A 17,935-nucleotide genomic window follows, 5' to 3' on the forward strand; every position below is an offset into this window, starting at 1 on the left:
GTCCAACGGTTTCTGGAGGGTCACACCCATCCCTGTTCCACACCCAACTCAAGCCCTTTGCTTCCTTCATTACGTAACCTACCTCTTTTACTTTACCATAATCATGAAATTGGAACTTGATATTTGAATACACGAAAAGGACTTAAACGTTTGACTCTGAAAGCAGAAGGCCTATGACCAGCATTCGTTACCGAATTTCAGCAGACGTTTCATACCTGTCCTCTCCAGAGTCTGAGATCAGATTACCACACACATTTGTCAGACTGGCCTGAATCAAATGCTAGGTTTGTGTATGTAGCAGTTACTTGTACTACACTTCTCCCTCTATGTTGTAGACCATTTTACCTGAAACACAGAATCATAGAGTTGGAAGAGACCACAAGGGCCATCGAGTCCAACCCCCTGCCAAGCAGGAAACACCATGGCAGGCTTCAGAATTTTCAGAACACACTGAATATCTTTTAAGAGCTTGAAACATGGACATGCTCTCAGGTGTCACACAGAAATCTTAAAAGATATGTAGGGTGACAGGAACCCATTTCACAAAGAAACTGCACATAATCAGAATTTGTTCTGAAACCATACGCTACATCAGACATCTCCAAAAGACACCTGCTTAGTAACCTGAGGTTGTATTCAATGTAGCGCTATGGTGAACGTTCCAACGCTGGAAGGATTTTTCATTGCATGATGGAACATTGTCTACCCAAATCTGTTCTGAAGGGCTCTTCAACCTTCAGGAGGTTTGGGGGCGGCACAGAGTATGCATGGGGGTGGCTGAGGGGAGAATTACAGCAGACATTCTGCCAGTTCTTCAAATTCTACAGGTGGAACAGTACAATCCCATTTCTGTCAAAGGCAGCATTCTCCGTTTTCACACAGGAATGGGGCTGTTATTGCACTGCAAGCCTTCACTTCTGCTTCCTAAGTACAGCTGTATTCACCTGTTGCCAAGAAGATGAGGCACAATCTGTCACAGACATAAGCGTGCTGAAGCCCATCGAGATTAATGAATGTAGGAACACTTAACTCTGTGTTGCGTCATGACCAAAGAGTCCCATGTCACCTTAACAACTAGCTAATCAGACTTCCCATTTGGTCCTTTATATACAATCTTACCTACATGTGGCAAGGAAATAGCACCAACAGTGCCTGCTGTTCTCATTAGTGGTGTAAACACTGGCAGAGAGAGAAAGTAAGTTATTATTTCTCCCACGGGAGGCAATAAATACTATGAAATGATAAGAGATGGTGCTGGAATAACACTGCTACTTATTATAACAGTGTCGTATATTGCACTATCAACACTGTTCATTAATTTGCCACTGTAGGTGCTGTAGTCATGGAAATGCTCCTCTTTGCACCATTGAAGTTTGCATCGGCTAGTGCAGGTGGTTGAGCCAGAGACTTACCAATGCCGGTGATGCTTTAAACAAAATGGCTGCATATATGAGACCCTGAAAATGGCTTGCTCACCTTCTCCAGGTCTGAATGAGCCTCGAGATGTGCACAGGCAGTGTGGCAATGCCGACTGACTAGTTGTACTGCACGGTGCCACTGCAGCAACTTCCACATGGACAACACTTTGTATAGATGAATCTATTCTACTGCCTTTTTATTCTACCATTTGTTACCCACGCACAGGAACTTCCTACACAGGATCCCCTGTGCGCAAGAAAGAACAGTGGAGCAGCTCCTTATTTATTTTGTGTAGCAGAAGTCATTAACAGTATTCTGTGCATGGAAGACGGCTGCTGAATCAGAGTGCTTGTATCCAAAATCAATGAGACACTATAAATTTATACAGCACTGGTATCCATAATATACTTTTGAGGACAAATGTGTCTGTGGGGGAATGGGGTCTTGGGCATGGCAAAAGCAACCACAGGCAGGTGGTCTTGGCCTCTCTAAACTTGGTGCCATAGCAATTAGTAGGCATTTGCTATTAGCAGCAGAAGAATAGATCCAAGTCCTCAGGCCTAGACAAGTATGAAATCTAGTTACAGCTTACTTAAAAAAACCCAAAAGGCAAAACCATCAGCCTGTTTCAAGATCTGTTACTAACCTAACATCTCTCCCACTGCACCCCTAATTTTTGTACAGTTCATAAACTGCCCCTTATACAGCCACACTGAATTTCAAATGCACAGGAGTTGAGCAAGGGTTTTATGCATCTTCAATTCACCCATTGGAGCTTGCAGAGATGTTCCAAGTGGCTTGTGACTACAATCTACCAAGCGCACTTCTGCAGCAGCAAGTTCCCCTGTTGCTGTAGAGAAGATAGATAGCTCTGTCTCAAATATAACAGTGCAATGTAAACATACAGCCAGGGTGAATTTCCCTCAGTTTCTTGTTCGGTTCAAAGGAAGCAGCCTACATACTGATCCTAATTAATGCTCAGTTGTGATTGCTGTTATGGTATGGTTATTGTCGCAAAACTGTTTCCCTGTAGCTGGCTCTGGTGCTAGTCTGTTAACTTAATTAACTTTTGCATTTCATGGGTACTTCCTACACTAGCTTTGGTAACCACAATGGAGGAAAGATGTTTGTGAGGGAAGTATCAAGGTCCAAAATACTGATAAGATCTAGGACAAGCATGGGGAAAATTTGGCTCTCCAGATCTTCCTGAACCAGAACTCCCTTAAGCCCCAGCCAGCATGGCCAATGGTCAGGGATGATGGGAGTTGTGGTTCAGCAACATCCACAGGGCCAAAGGTTCCCTACATCAGTTTTAGGAAGTAAAGAGATAAGAGCGACGAGTTCATTATGTGAGGAAAAGTTAATGCATTTCCTTGCTCTGCCACTGTAAAACTGAAGTAATACCTGTAAACATAGTCAACAGAATTTCTTTCAAGTAAAAGTAATGACTTTGAAGAAGAAAGTGACCTTCTCACAGAAATTCAGGGTTCACCCAATATCTGTTTCTACCTACTTCAAGGCATTCATTTTCCTGGGCAGCTGAAACTTATTTTTTTTTTACCTCATAAACATTAAAATTTAGTTGTATATTCTGAAATGGGACACATCCAGACTCTGTGCTTTAGCAATCAATTGCAGAATAATCCCGACATCTTCCAGTGAAATTCCTAGACTTTAACCCATGTCCACTCTCATTATCATCAACCTCGTGAACTGTGTGTGTACACCATTAAAACCAAACCAATAAACGAACACCCCAACTGGCACTTTTGCTCAAGCTGCAAACTGTCTGGCAGCACAGGCCTATACATGCCTACTCTGAAGTAAGCCCCACTGAGTTAGGTTGGAGTTGCTCCCACAGGGAAGTGTGTATAGGATTGCAGCCTAAAATAGCCTAATGTCCCTTAGGAGGACTGGATAAGAATATGAAAACTGTATCAAAATATATTGCTGCGCTTATAATCTGAAGTTGGCTCCAACGTTGACGATCACCCGGCTTTCGTACACTTTCTTCATGGTTCTTTCGATTTGTTTCAGAAAAACCTGAGGAATTCGCCCGCATAAAGTGTGTACAGTATCAAGGAATTTTGACTGGAGAGGGTAGTACATTGATTGGAAGAGATTGTCTTCAAAGGGAAACTAAAGAACAAAAGAAAAAGGATTAAAAGACAGACAAGTAATATCCATGATAATCATTGCTTTGCTGAGTTTTTCCTATAAATTTTAACGCGGAGGCAGAGAGTTTGACTGTCAAGACATGCTGTGGTACAATGCAGTGGTAAGCTGATAATATTACATGCTGCTGTTGTGCTCCCCTCTCTGTGCAGAGTTACCAGCTCCAAAAGAGCCCCACCCCCAAAGCTTCTATTTATCAGTTCTATCAATTCTGACCAATAGTGTACAGGATCTTAGGGAAGGGCCTATCCCAGGATTGCAATGTGAAATGCCAGAGATTGAATTTTATACACACACACACACACACACACACACAGAGAGAGAGAGAGAGAGAGAGAGAGAGAGATTTACTCTGTCACAAAGATCTTAACATGAACATCTCCCCCTCCCCAAAAAAGGTCACCAATAGCTCTCATCCTTCCCACTTTACTACCACAGTACTTAAAAAACTGGACAATCTGTCTAAGTTGATGTGGTGCCATCTCAAGCTACTGCAGATACTGAACTGCGTTTGGACTTTTTTGGATCTAGGCCTGCGTGTTGAGGCTTACTGGGCTGCACTGCAGCTAGAATATGGGTCTATCTGTACTGGCTCCACTGTGTATGGAAACAGGTTTAAATACTCAATTTCCCACTCAATCAGCTTCAGATCACGATTCCCCTCTCTTACTGGGGAGGGTGGGGGGTAGAAAAGAAAAGGCAATAAAGGCAATTTTGTTTGGAAAGTGAGGAGTTAAAGCGACAGAGTTGGTTCCTAGAGAGGAGATTGTGGAGCATGGTGAATGAAATGGCTGGAAGGAAATTTAGAAAAAATGAATGAGCAATCTATACAGGCCATAACCCAGGTGGAAGAGAAACATGATCTACATCTGGGGAAGTTACACAACTATTCCACTTAGATAAATAAGGGGTCTTTTGAACTACTGGTGGGGGTGAGGTGGAGAACAGAACCTGAGCAGGGGGGAAACACAAAGAAGATGCTTTGTTAATGATGTTTAACCAAGTACATATATACCGTATTTTTCGCTTTATAAGACGCACCGGACCACAAGACGCACCTAGTTTTTGGAGGAGGAAAACAAGAAAAAAAATATTTTGAATCTCATAAGCCAGAACAGCAAGAGGGATCGCTGCACAGTGAAAGCAGCAATCCCTCTTGCTGTTCTGGCTTCTGGGATAGCTGTGCAGCCTGCATTCGCTCCATAAGATGCACACGCATTTCCCCTTACTTTTTAGGAGGGAAAAAGTGAGTCTTATAGAGCAAAAAAATACGGTGTGTGTGTGTGTGTGTGTGTGTGTGTGTGTGTGTGTGTGTATATATAAGTGTTACTATTCCACAACAAACTGCCTGCTGTGAAAACAGGCCCATCACACAGGGTTGTCTTGTGAGGCTAAAATAGTGGGGGAAGAAACCATTTATGCTGCTTTGAGCTCTTTGCAGGAAAACAGAAATGCAAGGCATAAGGTAATACAACTAGATGCACCGTATCACATGTGAGAACATGGCATGAGACTGTCCCCCTGGGGCGGGGCAACACTTACATCACGTATCACTTCATAGAGTGCTTTGAAAGTAGGCTGTTTGTCATCGTGGTAGACACCTCTGTTCCCATGTAGAATAGAAACGCCTTCTTCCTCTGCTCCTTTACAGTTACTGCCATACATGCAATGATCCGGTCGATAGTTCCATTGGCAAGGAAACAGATAGAGACACTCTAGAAAGCCCAATTTGAGCAAAGATGCGGGGGGGGGGGGAGAGAATGACAACAATTACTAATCAACATCTAGAAATTGGCAAAAAACACAAAACCTTCAAAATGTTACCAAAATTCTGAAATAAGGACTTCCGGGTTGGCGCCATCGCCGAATGGCGGACTCCCTCCGAGCTCCGGAGGGAGCCTGCTCGGCAGGGGTTGGGTCCCGCCGCGCCGGCGACGCGGGGACCCTCAAAAACCATGGGCGCTGAAACCCATGGACTTGGTGACTCGGCGGGCACCGTTTGCGCCCCCCCGACCCACGAAGGAGCCTTTTTAAAGGCTACGGAGCGGGGGACGGGGGGTGGTGTGGTGCTATGAGTCCTCTGCTTCCCCTGCCGAGCGAAGCCGCATGCCATTCGATGGAGAGCGCTGACTTCTTCCATTGAAAATTTGGACTAAAAAGAACAACCCGTGAGTAATTGGGAAATCGGATTTAAAAGGAAAAAAAATTTAAATTTGGAACGAGCGGGGGAGGTGCAAAAAGGAAGTCCGTCTCCCCCCTGTTGTAGAGGATTTAAAGCAAGGATTCGACAACTAAGATCGAGAGAAGGGTCTATTTTATATTGATAAAGTTATTAATTTCACGATGGAAAATTACATGACTGTGCTGGAGGAGAAAAGTGGAACGTGTGAGCTAAAATCTAACCCCCCCCCCGGGAACCGGGAGCGATCCGTGAGAGCGCCTGGTGAGGAGATATAGAGGCTTTGACAACTGTCAAAGTAGCTGTCAAAGTTGAAGAATAAAAAGAGAACTTTGTTACGATGCCGGTTATATTTGTTACAATTTGGATATAAATTGTTGAAAACAAGGGATAACAAGCTACTTTGACTTTTGAGTGTGATCTGGAAGGAAACTGAGTTACCATAATCCCTCTAGAGGGGGCTCTGGGACACTACAAGTATTGCTGTAAGTGGAAAAATACGCATGGAATTGAACAGGACTTTTTATCTCCTGGGAAAACTGCAGAAATGGAACATTATTTTGTCTACAGAGGTCTCTACACTAAAGGAGACAATAGATTTATCTATTGAAGAATGGAAGGGACTTGACATAAGTTTTGTTCCTGAACAAACAAAGCCTCTACAAAAAAAATTCCTTCCAGTAGCACCTTAAAGACCAACTAAGTTAGTTCTTGGTATGAGCTTTCGTGTGCATGCACACTTCTTCAGATACTTCAGATACACACTTCTTCAGATACACACTTCTTCGTGTGCATGCACACTTCTTCGTATCTGAAGAAGTGTGCATGCACACGAAAGCTCATACCAAGAACTAACTTAGTTGGTCTTTAAGGTGCTACTGGAAGGAATTTTTTTTGTTTTGACTATGGCAGACCAACACGGCTACCTATCTGTAACTGAAACAAAGCCTCTGTAGAGGAATTAGAAGTCTTTGGAATTAGAACATTTTTGCAGTGGAGCAGGAAAAGAAACCAGAGGAGAGTGAGGAAAGAGAACAACAAGAATTGGACAAAGCTGGAAGTGGGAACATTTGGGACATCCAGATTTAAAAGGTCTAAAGAAATAAAATTGGAGTTTTACTCTTAAATATAGAGATCTGGATGGAAAAAATGGACCTTCTTGAGATAGAGTCCTTCCAAGATTGGGTGCTCGAAATTAAAGACTACCAAAAAGATGGCAAAGACTATTAAAAGGACGGCAAAGTGGAGCGGAGAGAGATTTGGGCCTAGATGTGGGATCTCCAGGATGACAGCAGACATTGATGGACATTGGGGATCATAACCGGGAAAGGGGGAGGGAAATTTGGAATCCAAAGGGTGTAAAATTATACTTTGTTTTTTATTTTTTACTTTATTCTGTTCTGCATATTAAAGAGGGGAACTCGTGGAAGGGAACAGGGGTCGATTTTAGGGGGAAAAAATGTTCTTAACACTGGGTCAATGATAATAAGTTTAAAATTTGGGGTAAGAACTTGTTGAGCTAATTTAATGGAATTGGAATACAAGAGGGGGTGGGGTGGGGAAGTCCTGGAAAGATGTTAATGAAAATAATGCCTAAAAGTAAATGTTCTATTTTTTCTTTTTCTTTTTTCTGTTATATTTGGAAATTTCAATAAATATTATTTTAAAAAAAATAAATTCTGAAATAAGGAAAGCTATACAATCTGGAAACGAATCATGTGTCTGCTATTCCAGGCACGTCCAACAGGTAGGTCGTGATCACTGGATGTCTCTAGTAGATCACTGGCTCCCCCCAAAGCAGCTCAAGAAGTTTGGCTCCCCTAAAAAAAGCTCAACATTTTTGCCCTGCACCCCCAAAAGATGGGGCTTTCCTCCCCCCTAAAAAAAGCCCTACAACTTTGACCTGAACCCCTAAAAAATGGGCCTTTCTGAAAAAAGCTCAATAATTTTGACCTGACCCTCCAAAAAGGGGGTAGATCACTTCCTGGCCCTACTCATACAGCAAGATGGTCATTCCAGGGCCCTTCCTTTCTCTATAGTACCATGGCAATATTTTGCCTTTGGGCTTGAGCCATGCAACAGCTAACAGCTCACAGCATGGTTATAGCTACCATGCAGAGAATGCATGAAGTGGGTGAGGGGGATTTAATTAATTAATTAATTAATTAATTAATTAAATTATTTAATGCAAGTGATTGTCTATCACTTTCCATCAATAAAACAATCACAATCTGTTCTCATCCACAGGATTGGCAGCACAGGCCAATGAGGCAGAGTCTATACACACCACCCTGTCACATATTCCAACGAGACATAATAATAACAACAACAACAACAACAACAACAACAACAACCACCACCACCACCACCACCGCCACCACCACCACCACCTACACATGTCTATAATATAGAGTCTGTGCACCGTGTACCTGGATTAAAGTAAAAAATGATGTTGAGCAAGTCCTGGTCTCCCCATGTTATGTAGTTTTTGTACTTTTGGTATAAAGGGTACAACATCTCCTCCCATGTCAAGCCTGTCGGTATCATGCTGTTCTGAAAGGCAGGAATAAACGATAAAGAAAGAAAAGTAGAAACCAGCAGAAATCACAGCAGGAGGAAGGCGTAGCAACGCTGAGCAGCAACCTTTTTCACTGTTCCTGGAACCAAACAGCACAGAAAGGAAGAACTGCCCTTCATGCTGGAACAGGGAGCCAGCGAAGGGGAACCGTGCAGACTGCCAGCATGCAAGCTCTCCCTTCAGATAATGTGATTCCATATCCTCAACTGACCATTCATTTGGCTGATCCTGAAAGGCCATCAAATCCAAAAGTGCTCAGAAGCGTGGATTCGAACCTCCTTTTTCTGTGCCCCAAGTGGTATCATGATTTGCATGCATGCAATTAAAGAAAACATGAAGCAACAGAGCTTGAACACAATACACTTGCTTACTCTTATTATGTCAACATTTGCATTTACCATTTCATAGAGAAGAAAGTTGGCTCAAAGCCAGAGAGGCTCAGCAGGTGGTCCCTACTGGGTCCTGGAAAAAGCCTCCAGAGCAGCTCTGCTATTTTACTGTAGCTTTAATCATTTTACAGGAAGATGCCATAGCTCAGTGGCAAAACATGTACTTTTAATGAAGGGCTAGATTTAATCTCGCATCTCCAGTTGAAAGAACTGAATAGGGGGTGTTATGAAAGGTCACCGCCAGTCTGAGCAAATACTGGATTTAGAAGTGTAAAGTTGGGAGGGTCATCTAGTCAATAATAAGAATAATTTATTTATTTATACCCTGCCCACTTACCCAGCCACTCTGGGCGGCTTCCATCAAAATATTAAAATACCACAATAAATAAAACATTAAAAGCCTCCCTAAATGCAGGAATCTCAGCTAAAGCTGCTATGACAGATGGCCACCCAACCTCTGCTTTAAAACCTCCAATGAAGAAGAGTCCACCACTTTTCCAAAGGAGTATGTTCCCTGGTTGATCCTGATGGACAAACAGCTTGACCTGGTATAAGGCAGGTTCCTATGATCCCCAGTACTAAGGTCACATCTGAGGGTTCTGCAATCTTTTGGGGGACGGTTTGCATCCATGGATGAAACCTGAAGTCCTCTGAGATGATGGTAGGAACATTGCCTGAATATGCAGAGTTGTATGCAACTAAGTCATTGCACACATGGAACGACTTCAAAGACCGTGACTTCCTCCCTCTCCCACTGCACCATGCCCCAAGCTGCCCCAGAGGTTTGGGGAACCCTAGATTAGATTTGGAGGGTGAGGTGCAGAAGGGAGCAGAGGGAGGGGAAGTTCGGTGGCACGCTCAGAAATCACCACACATGCAACAATTTAATTGGATAGTGCCCATTCTTAATCCAGCGGGCAGGAAGATGTGAAATGCACCAGCAGTAGTGACAAAGGCGCACCAGTGATGTCCTCAGTGTGACAGCATTTGAAGACCTACAGTGACAAGCCTCTCAAGTTAACTATCATTTGGGTATGCTACTCTGGGCCAATTTGAGAAGCCAGTGGACTGATTCTGTCAGTCAAAGCACATTCCTCGGAAAACAACAGTCCAAGCTGGTTTTTCAATCAGTGGGAAATCATTTGTATAAAACCGTGAGGAAGTTTTATACACGCAGGAGTGGAAACCAATCTGTTAAGTAGTGGGTGAACATATCAGACGACACAGCGATTCTTCAAACAGCTCTTGTTTATTCACAGGCCAGAACAGAACTGAACTGAAGGGTTCAGTCAGCCTGCTTATATAGAGCTCCAGTACAACGTAACAGTAACAATTTTCTAAAACTATCCAATCACTGAACGTCACTTTCGATCCCTTATTTGCATAACTATCTACAGAATCCCCCTGCTGGCCCAGGGTGAGAACTTCAGTACATAACACAATCCCCAGTTGACGTGGGAGAGAAAAGTGTTTCTGAAACAAAACAAACAAATCAAAAGCCATTCTTACCTTGAACTGGGCATTCCTAATACGGGTTAAATTCATCAGCATGACTCCAGAATTTACCCCAGTCACTCCATAATATGGGTGGCGAGCAAACCGACTGTACCAGCCAATCTTTGGTATTTCGTGTTCTGGAGCCATGGCGGCCAGCTGCGTGGAATTGAATGCTCTCAGGAAGCCCCAGATGTCATCAATGGGTCGCAAAAATAGGACATCTGTGTCCACATACAGAAGGGAATCTACGTCTTTTAAAATCGTCTTTGGGGTTGGAAGGTAATGGGTGTAGGGAAAAACAAACAGGCATCAAAGTCAGGAAGGCCAGAAGACAGATTACAGGCCAAGAACTCATTCACTCTGTGTATACATGCAAGACACAAAAGAACATACCATTTTGATCCAAATTCCTGCTCGGTATAGAGACATTCAATATAAATAAGCTCCTCAGGGTCAACTGGATGAAGTGAGCCAACTACTATGTTCTGGCGCTCAAGAGAATTAGGGAGCATGAGAAGATGGTGGAATGAGGGGTTTGCCACAGGGGATGCTTCTTGATGTTCATTTGAAGCATTTCTGTCTTATAGTTTGGTTTTAAATATAACTAACAAGAAAAAATAAAAGTAAATCTCACATCATGAAGCTTCATAGCAACAAAATCAGTATAAACAAGAAAACATGTTTTTTTAAAATTTGCTAAAAGGACAAGACTAGTTTAAGTTTGTACTGACAGACAATGGGGCCAACTCATATAACCAGGTAACAGCTTGGCTGCACAATGGGTTTTTAAATGGTGGTCCTCATTTCAGGCAAGGGAAAGACCACCCTGTGGAGAGGCACATTTGTGATAAAGATTTTCCTATTTTCAGGCTGCCTTCTGATAATTGCCACCGCTTGCCTGATCACATGAATTACTCCAAAAAAAGAACCTTGCTAAACGGCCAGAATCCACTGTGTGGTCTGAATGTAGAATTAGCAAAAAAAGAAGAAGAAGGAAAAAAAAGGATAATTATTTGAACATATTCAGAACTCTGGTCCATCTACCCAGTCTGACTGGCAGTGGCTTTTCAAAGTAACGTTTGAAGTGCTGGAAATGAGAGATAAGATTGATGCACGAGTTACCTGGATATCTCAAAAGGGATAATAACAATCAGGCTGTTGATTCTTGTTCACAGTGTGCCCTCTTGTGGACACTTGGTTCTGTATGTATCCATTCATAATTTACGTAATTGCATTATTAAACAAAACACTTGTGTGGGGAGGTTTCAATATTTCTTCAAAAGCAGCGAAGTGTCTCTCCTAATGATGCAGAAAATCCCTCCCTTTCTTTGCTTTCTTTCCCACAAAACTCTCTTATTCGATGGCTAGCAGAATGGCTCAGGAGTGGTTGAAATTCCCCCTCTATGCAGTGCACATGGTGGTACTAGGGAAGTCTCCCACTCTTCCCTAGACCTGCAACGGGGAGAGTGGATGTACCATGTACATCACCTTGGAAGAAGAGAATGCGACACATAACAAACCCGTGCGCTTTTAAATTGGCATAAAAATAACATGCCTCAGAGTGGGTGGCCACATTTACTTTGCTAAAAAGACACTCGTGGGACATATTCAGCAGAGGAAAAGCCTTGATTGTCATTAGATTACCCTTGAGGTCTCAGTATTTGAATTTCAAATTTAATAAGAGCATTTTCCACTTCTGCAATTAGGTGCTCAAGATATCATTGCCCAAAGTTTCCAAACATGAAAGTGGGGGCGGGGCAGGGAGAAAAGGGTTGGAATAAACAAAAATAAATAATCGGTACTTTGGCTCTTAAATAAAATTAATATCTGTTTTATTGGAAGATATAGACCAGGCATGTCCAACTCCCAAGAGACTGCAATCTACTCCCAGTATAAAAAACTGACAGTGACCTGCCCATTGTCATTGGAGGGAGGAGGAGTGTGCATAGGGTAGGTGGATTGCCCAGGGTTACTGAGTTTTTTTTTGGGGGGGGGGAAGACTGCACAGTGTTTTTACGCTTTCCCCCATAACTTTTTGTACATGATAAGGATCCAGCAATCTACCAGGATCAGCCAAGGATCTACCGCTAGATCACGATCTACTGGTTGGACATCCCTGATACAGACTATTGGAATGCATCAATAAATAATTTAAGATAACCTATTCCGGAGAAAATATTCCAGCCTATTTAATGGATATGGAGAGGCATTTTTCATGTGTGTTTTTAAAAAACCTTTATCTTTGGCTTTGTTTTTGATCTGCGGCACATGCTCCACAACTGGTAGAGTAAGTTAGTGTTCTATACAAGAGACACTTCTACAGAAAAGCTGCAATTAAGGCAATGTGCTTTACTCTACTTATGACAATGGTGTCACTTCTGCCGCACAATTCTGACTACAAATTGCGCTTCTTTCACAGCTTTCCCCACACCCTCATTATTCTGCACAGATTCTTTCCCAGTCTCTCCAACACATACGTATTGTTGCAGCAGAATCTAGAAAACTTCTAGCAAAGTCACAACTACCATTTATCGTGGCCTCTCCAGTATCACCATTCCCTGCCCCGTTTTAAACGCACCATCATTTGAGGCTAGCCAAATATTATTGGATGAACTTTAAGGCTAGGCAATTCAGGGACAAGTGTTTGAGCATGGGTTTATTAAGGCAAACCCCTCCTAGAATGGCCAAACCCTTCCTTGGATGAGATCCAGTTAATCAAAGATTTGGCCAAGCAAGAGCTAAGAACTCTGAGATCATTAGGTTTTGCTAAAATTTAAACAATCCCATGACACGGGTTCCTGGCTCCTAGTCGGAGGGTAAGCTCTTATATGCCTTTAGCAGATTTATGACAGGAGATGGTCAATAGCTGTGACTTTTCCTGTTGCAGTGCTGCAGGGACAGAAGATAGCATATTTCCCGTCACAAAGCTGCTATAAGCAGAAGACCGCTCCCCCCTTTTAACTCCATGCACTGGCAACCGATCTGTGACAGAGAACTATTTGTTGCTTAAAAGGCAGACATGACCAAAATTCACTCCCATCTTTACATATGATAGCTATGGGCTGGTGATAGGGTTGCCACTCAAAGAGCTCAAAAATAAGGGCTATGTTGTGAGAAAATAACATATTATGTCTGTCAGAAAGCACATAGTACTTATTACAGTATACTGGAGGGATGGAGGAGGGGAGAGAAACAAACTGTGCTTTTTATTGACTGGCAACTAACACTATTATTTCAAAACTAAGGAACCGTTCCTTGAAACAAGCAGCAAGAAGCAAGGACATGGGCTGAAACTGTAATTTGATGCTGCGGTTCTTCGAAGAAAACATCTCTGGTTGCAGAATGCCAACATTCTGGGACCTTTTCGCTCTCTATAGTACATATGAGCCAGCTTGTTCTCTGGAGATACATCCTGGGAACGACCGGCGCTGTCTACAACTCATCCCAGGTGGTGTTTGTTGATAAGGCTCCAGTTCCAGGTTTTGCAGTGAGGAAGTTAGTTAATAACTTCATGATGTTCTCTGTATGCTTGGGCAGGCATCACATGTAAAACTGCTGCTGCTGCATGCTTGCTATGCCTAATGAGAAGCTGGAGCATCTGCTTACTAGCAAGCTACAGAATATGCAGGTTTGTCACAATAGTTTTTAAAAGGAACGCGGGTGGCACTGTGGGTTAAAGCACAGAGCCTAGGACTTGCCGATCAGAAGGTTGGCGGTTCAAATCCCCGTGACGGGGTGAGCTCCCGTTGCTCGGTCCCTGCTCCTGCCAACCTAGCAGTTCAAAAGCACATCAAGGTGCAAGTAGATAAATAGGTACCACTCTGGCGGGAAGGTAAACGGCGTTTCCGTGCGCTGCTCTGATTCGCCAGAAGTGGCTTAGTCATGCTGGCCACATGACCCAGAAGCTGTACGCCAGCTCCCTTGGCCAATAAAGCGAGATGAGCATCGCAACCCCAGAGTCAGCATCTTTACCCAGTAGTTTTAGTCAAAACAAAATAAAAAAATTCCTTCCAGTAGCACCTTAAAGACCAACTAAGTTAGTTCTTGGTATGAGCTTTCGTGTGCATGCACACTTCTTCAGATACACATGTGCATGCACACGAAAGCTCATACCAAGAACTAACTTAGTTGGTCTTTAAGGTGCTACTGGAAGGAATTTTTTTATTTTGTTTTGACTACGGCAGACCAACACGGCTACCTATCTGTAACAGTAGTTTTAGGTTAAACTTAAGGTTGTGGGGAAGAGTTGTAGCTCAGTGGTGGCGCATCTGTTTTCCATACCCCCCCCCCCTTTTTAAAGAAGGCCTGCAGAAGACCAGAGCTGGGCAAGGCAAGTCCACATAAGTGTAGCAAGCAGCAACAGAACTGGCCAGATTAAAAGACTGCTGTTTCGCCTTTACTCATCTTTGTTTTGCCTTGATGTGTGCACATGGGGCTAAGAAGCCATCTCAGCTGGATTAAAGAGAGGAAGAAGACAGAAACCTCTGCTCCAACTAGAAGCTTCCAAATACATACTCCGAGAACACTGTACAACATTTTTCTAGGTGTCAAATATTCGCCGCACATCAATCCCAGAGACAGCAGGGGTCATGCCAATCTTGCTGGAGTGCATGGCCTCAGAAGCACAGCCGTGCTCTGTTCAACAACAGAGTGTTTCAGATCACAGTAGGTTTTAGATCAGTGCTGGAGGAAAGAACAGCTTGGGTTATGTGCTCTCTGGCCTAGGCCCTGCCACTTAGCCTTAAGTCTTGGCTCCGGCTCCTGTGATGTGTGGTCCCAGATCTTTACATCAGACGAGCACTGTTACAGACTAGCTATTGTTACAACTATTTCACCCTAAGGGACCAGGGCAGGTTTCCACAATTTAAAATGCAGTTTCGAAACTTGCAATTAAAAATTCAATCACACACAAAAAACACAGGGTGGCTCCCGAAAATACAGTGCGATCATGCCCTATGCACATTTAACTCGCGCAATTTCAACAGCGGTTGAGGGCCGCTGACTGAAAAAACTGCAAATTAAATGCAAGCAAAGCGGAGAGCTTAAAAGCTCTTTTTGCTCCAGAAAACTCAGCATAGAAAAAAAGGAGCTTTTAAGCTCTCCACCTTGCTTGGCAAGTAAGGCCTTCTCAGCATGCCAAGTCTGGGATGCTCCCACGAGATCTCAGATGGTCCTGTGAGATCTTGCGAAAGCATCCCCGGGGACCTGACACCAGCTCCGGAATCCCCTGGGTCTGAGTTTTTTTGAGTTTACACATATATGGAACCCTTGCAATTGTAAGATGCGACTGTACTGTATACTTTTCGTGTGTCAAATGCTAGGGTAATGAGGTGCTTCTGAGGGTGAATGGAACCAAGAGTGCTCCCATCCGTTGACCTTAGCGTCCAAGGGGGTCTTATGGGAAGGAGGTGGTCTTTTGGCTACTGCCAGCTTGCTTGTCAGCCTCTGGGACCCAGCCCTGCTACAGCTGAAAGCACCTCAGTCTTGCCTGCTGTCTGCTTCTCTGCATGCACCAGTAATTAGCAGGTGAGTGTTAGGGCCATGATGCTAAAAACCTGAACACAAATAAGCATTAACTGGGAAGGAAGCACCGGTCACTCGCAGCAGGGGGTTTGTCCTCCTGTGGAGCAAAACCCTCACCTGCCAGGGCCTTAAGAAGGGGGGCTTTTTAAGTGCTCCCCAACATAAAACGAAACAAAACATCACTGAGACTGGCACCTTGCTGGGCTTTAGGAAAGACGGTGGGAGAGGAGGAGCTGTTTGACAGGTCCGCAAGCAAACGGAACGTTTCAATTTGTGCGCGAGGGAGGTCTCAACATTTCTAAGGCCAATGCAGTTTCTTGAGTTCAGCTACCTCAGGCTGCAGTCCTCAGCACGTCTACTCAGAAGAATGTCCCACTGACTTTGATGTGGCTTACTCCTAGGTAAGTGGGGCTAGGGTTGTGGCCTTCGCCCAAGTGCCTTACCGGGAGAAAGAGCCGCTGGGCAGCGCATGGCTTGAATAATTTTTTCCATTCCTGAGCATTTCCCACTGAAAAGGCGATTGGGTAGACATTATATTCAAACTTCTTTGTGTACGAAGGGGGCCATTCCTGTAGCTGAAAAGCACAAGGAGGAAAGTGAGGGGGATTAGAATTCCTGAGAGGTTGCTTTGTGGGAAATGCTATTGCTCTACAAAGTCAAACAAATTAAAACAAAGCTCTTACTCAGGCAGAGCTTTATTGAGGGCTTACTACTAGAAAAGAGTTTATCCGCTCATTAACTTGTGGCTGTCAGAGCATTTCCAAGTGAATCTGCAAGCTTATAATCAAAGATCTAGATTTGGTTGGTGTTTCTTTAAAAAGAAAGAAAGAAAGAAAGAAAGAAAGAAAGAAAGAAAGAAAGAAAGAAAGAAAATAGCGCAGGGGACTCACTTTCTTCTCAAATTCAGGTTTCAGGGAATCCTCAGCAAAGATGTGAAATTTGAGTTTCCTGTAGCTAAAGAGAACTGCTGATTTCAGCATGACGAGAGTTTCTTCCAGCCGGTCGCCACATGCTACAACCGCAAGATGCATCCACTGCGGAGATGAGAGCGGGGCTGCAGAATGCTTCTGGTCCTTTGGTCTCCTAAAAATATATACATTTAAAAAAATGCACTTGAGTGAGACAAAAATAATCATCTTTGGAGGTTTTACATTAAATAAGCACAATACTGCAAATATAAAAAGAACCAGAGAACTGTAGAGTTGGAAGGGACCCATAGGGTCATCCATTTCAACGCCTGCAAGGCAGGAATCTCAACTGAAGTATCCATGACAGAGGGCCATCCAACCTCTGCTTTAAAACTTCCAAGGAAGAAGAGTCCACCACTTTCCAAGGGAGCTGGGATTCGAAGAGCATGCCAGGCTAATTTTAATCATGTGACCTAATCAGTTTTAAGGTGCGAAAATCTTTCCTTTATTATCTTCCATCATCACAAGTGTTTCCTTATGTACAGCTTGGTTTTAGTTTCAGGTTCAAATAGCAAATTCAGAAATGTAACTCTGGCTGTCAAGTAAGAGTCTGGGTGGCTTCAAATGTTACAGGAAGCGTCACTGGTGCCAAATGCCGAATGGACTCTCACATCTGGTCAGCAGCCCCTTCTGATTGCAGAGATACGCTTGCAAACATGCAGGCACAAGTTTCCAGGAGATTTTGGAGTGAACTTGCGGAGCTCTTTGATGAGTGACTCCTGCAACCATGAGAGGAGGAGGACATAACACAAAAACACTGGAACCTTTCTTTTTTTAAAAAAAAAAAAGTATCTTTTTATTAAAGATTTCTTGGCTTACAAAAGTGTGTGCAATGCCTTTTTTCAAGTTACATTTTCTACAGATCAGTTTCATTTGTTGAGACATTAGTAAGAAAAGGGGGGGGGAGAGGTGGAGGGGTCCATGGTGGGTGGGGGTGGGGTCGGGTGGCAATGTTTCTATTTTACTTATTCTATGTGTGGGGTTTTGTGTCAGCGTCGCTTGTGCAGGTTCTCTTTACTATTCGCTTGTGTTCCTTTGGTGGTGAGAGAGGCTGGGGTTGGCCTAGGGCATGGGTTGGCAAACTAAGGCCAGCGCGCCAGATCAGGCCCAATTACCTTCTGGATCTGGCCTACGGACGGTCTGGGAATTGCCATGTGAATCTCCAGCACACACATTCTTTCCCTCTCCCTCACACAACGGCGCCTGC

At 43.6% G+C, this 17,935-nt stretch overlaps 1 protein-coding gene across 1 annotated transcript in view; it reads right to left on the minus strand.

Annotated features, from left to right (window-relative positions):
* Nucleotides 1–426: 426 nt before the first annotated feature.
* Nucleotides 427–17,935, minus strand: part of GXYLT2 (glucoside xylosyltransferase 2) — a 33,563-nt gene continuing 16,054 nt past the window's right edge. Inside the window, exons 2-7 of the mRNA XM_079963666.1 lie at nucleotides 16,651–16,843; nucleotides 16,204–16,335; nucleotides 10,250–10,501; nucleotides 8,203–8,326; nucleotides 5,137–5,309; nucleotides 427–3,558 (exon numbers count right to left, since the gene is read on the minus strand). Of these exons, the coding sequence (XP_079819792.1) occupies nucleotides 3,376–3,558; nucleotides 5,137–5,309; nucleotides 8,203–8,326; nucleotides 10,250–10,501; nucleotides 16,204–16,335; nucleotides 16,651–16,843 (1,057 nt within the window). The 3' untranslated portion in view covers nucleotides 427–3,375. The remainder of the gene's footprint in view (nucleotides 3,559–5,136; nucleotides 5,310–8,202; nucleotides 8,327–10,249; nucleotides 10,502–16,203; nucleotides 16,336–16,650; nucleotides 16,844–17,935) is intronic.

The sequence above is a fragment of the Podarcis cretensis genome (assembly GCF_951804945.1).
Source record: "Podarcis cretensis genome assembly, chromosome: 2".
In the NCBI taxonomy this organism is placed as follows: domain Eukaryota; kingdom Metazoa; phylum Chordata; class Lepidosauria; order Squamata; family Lacertidae; genus Podarcis; species Podarcis cretensis.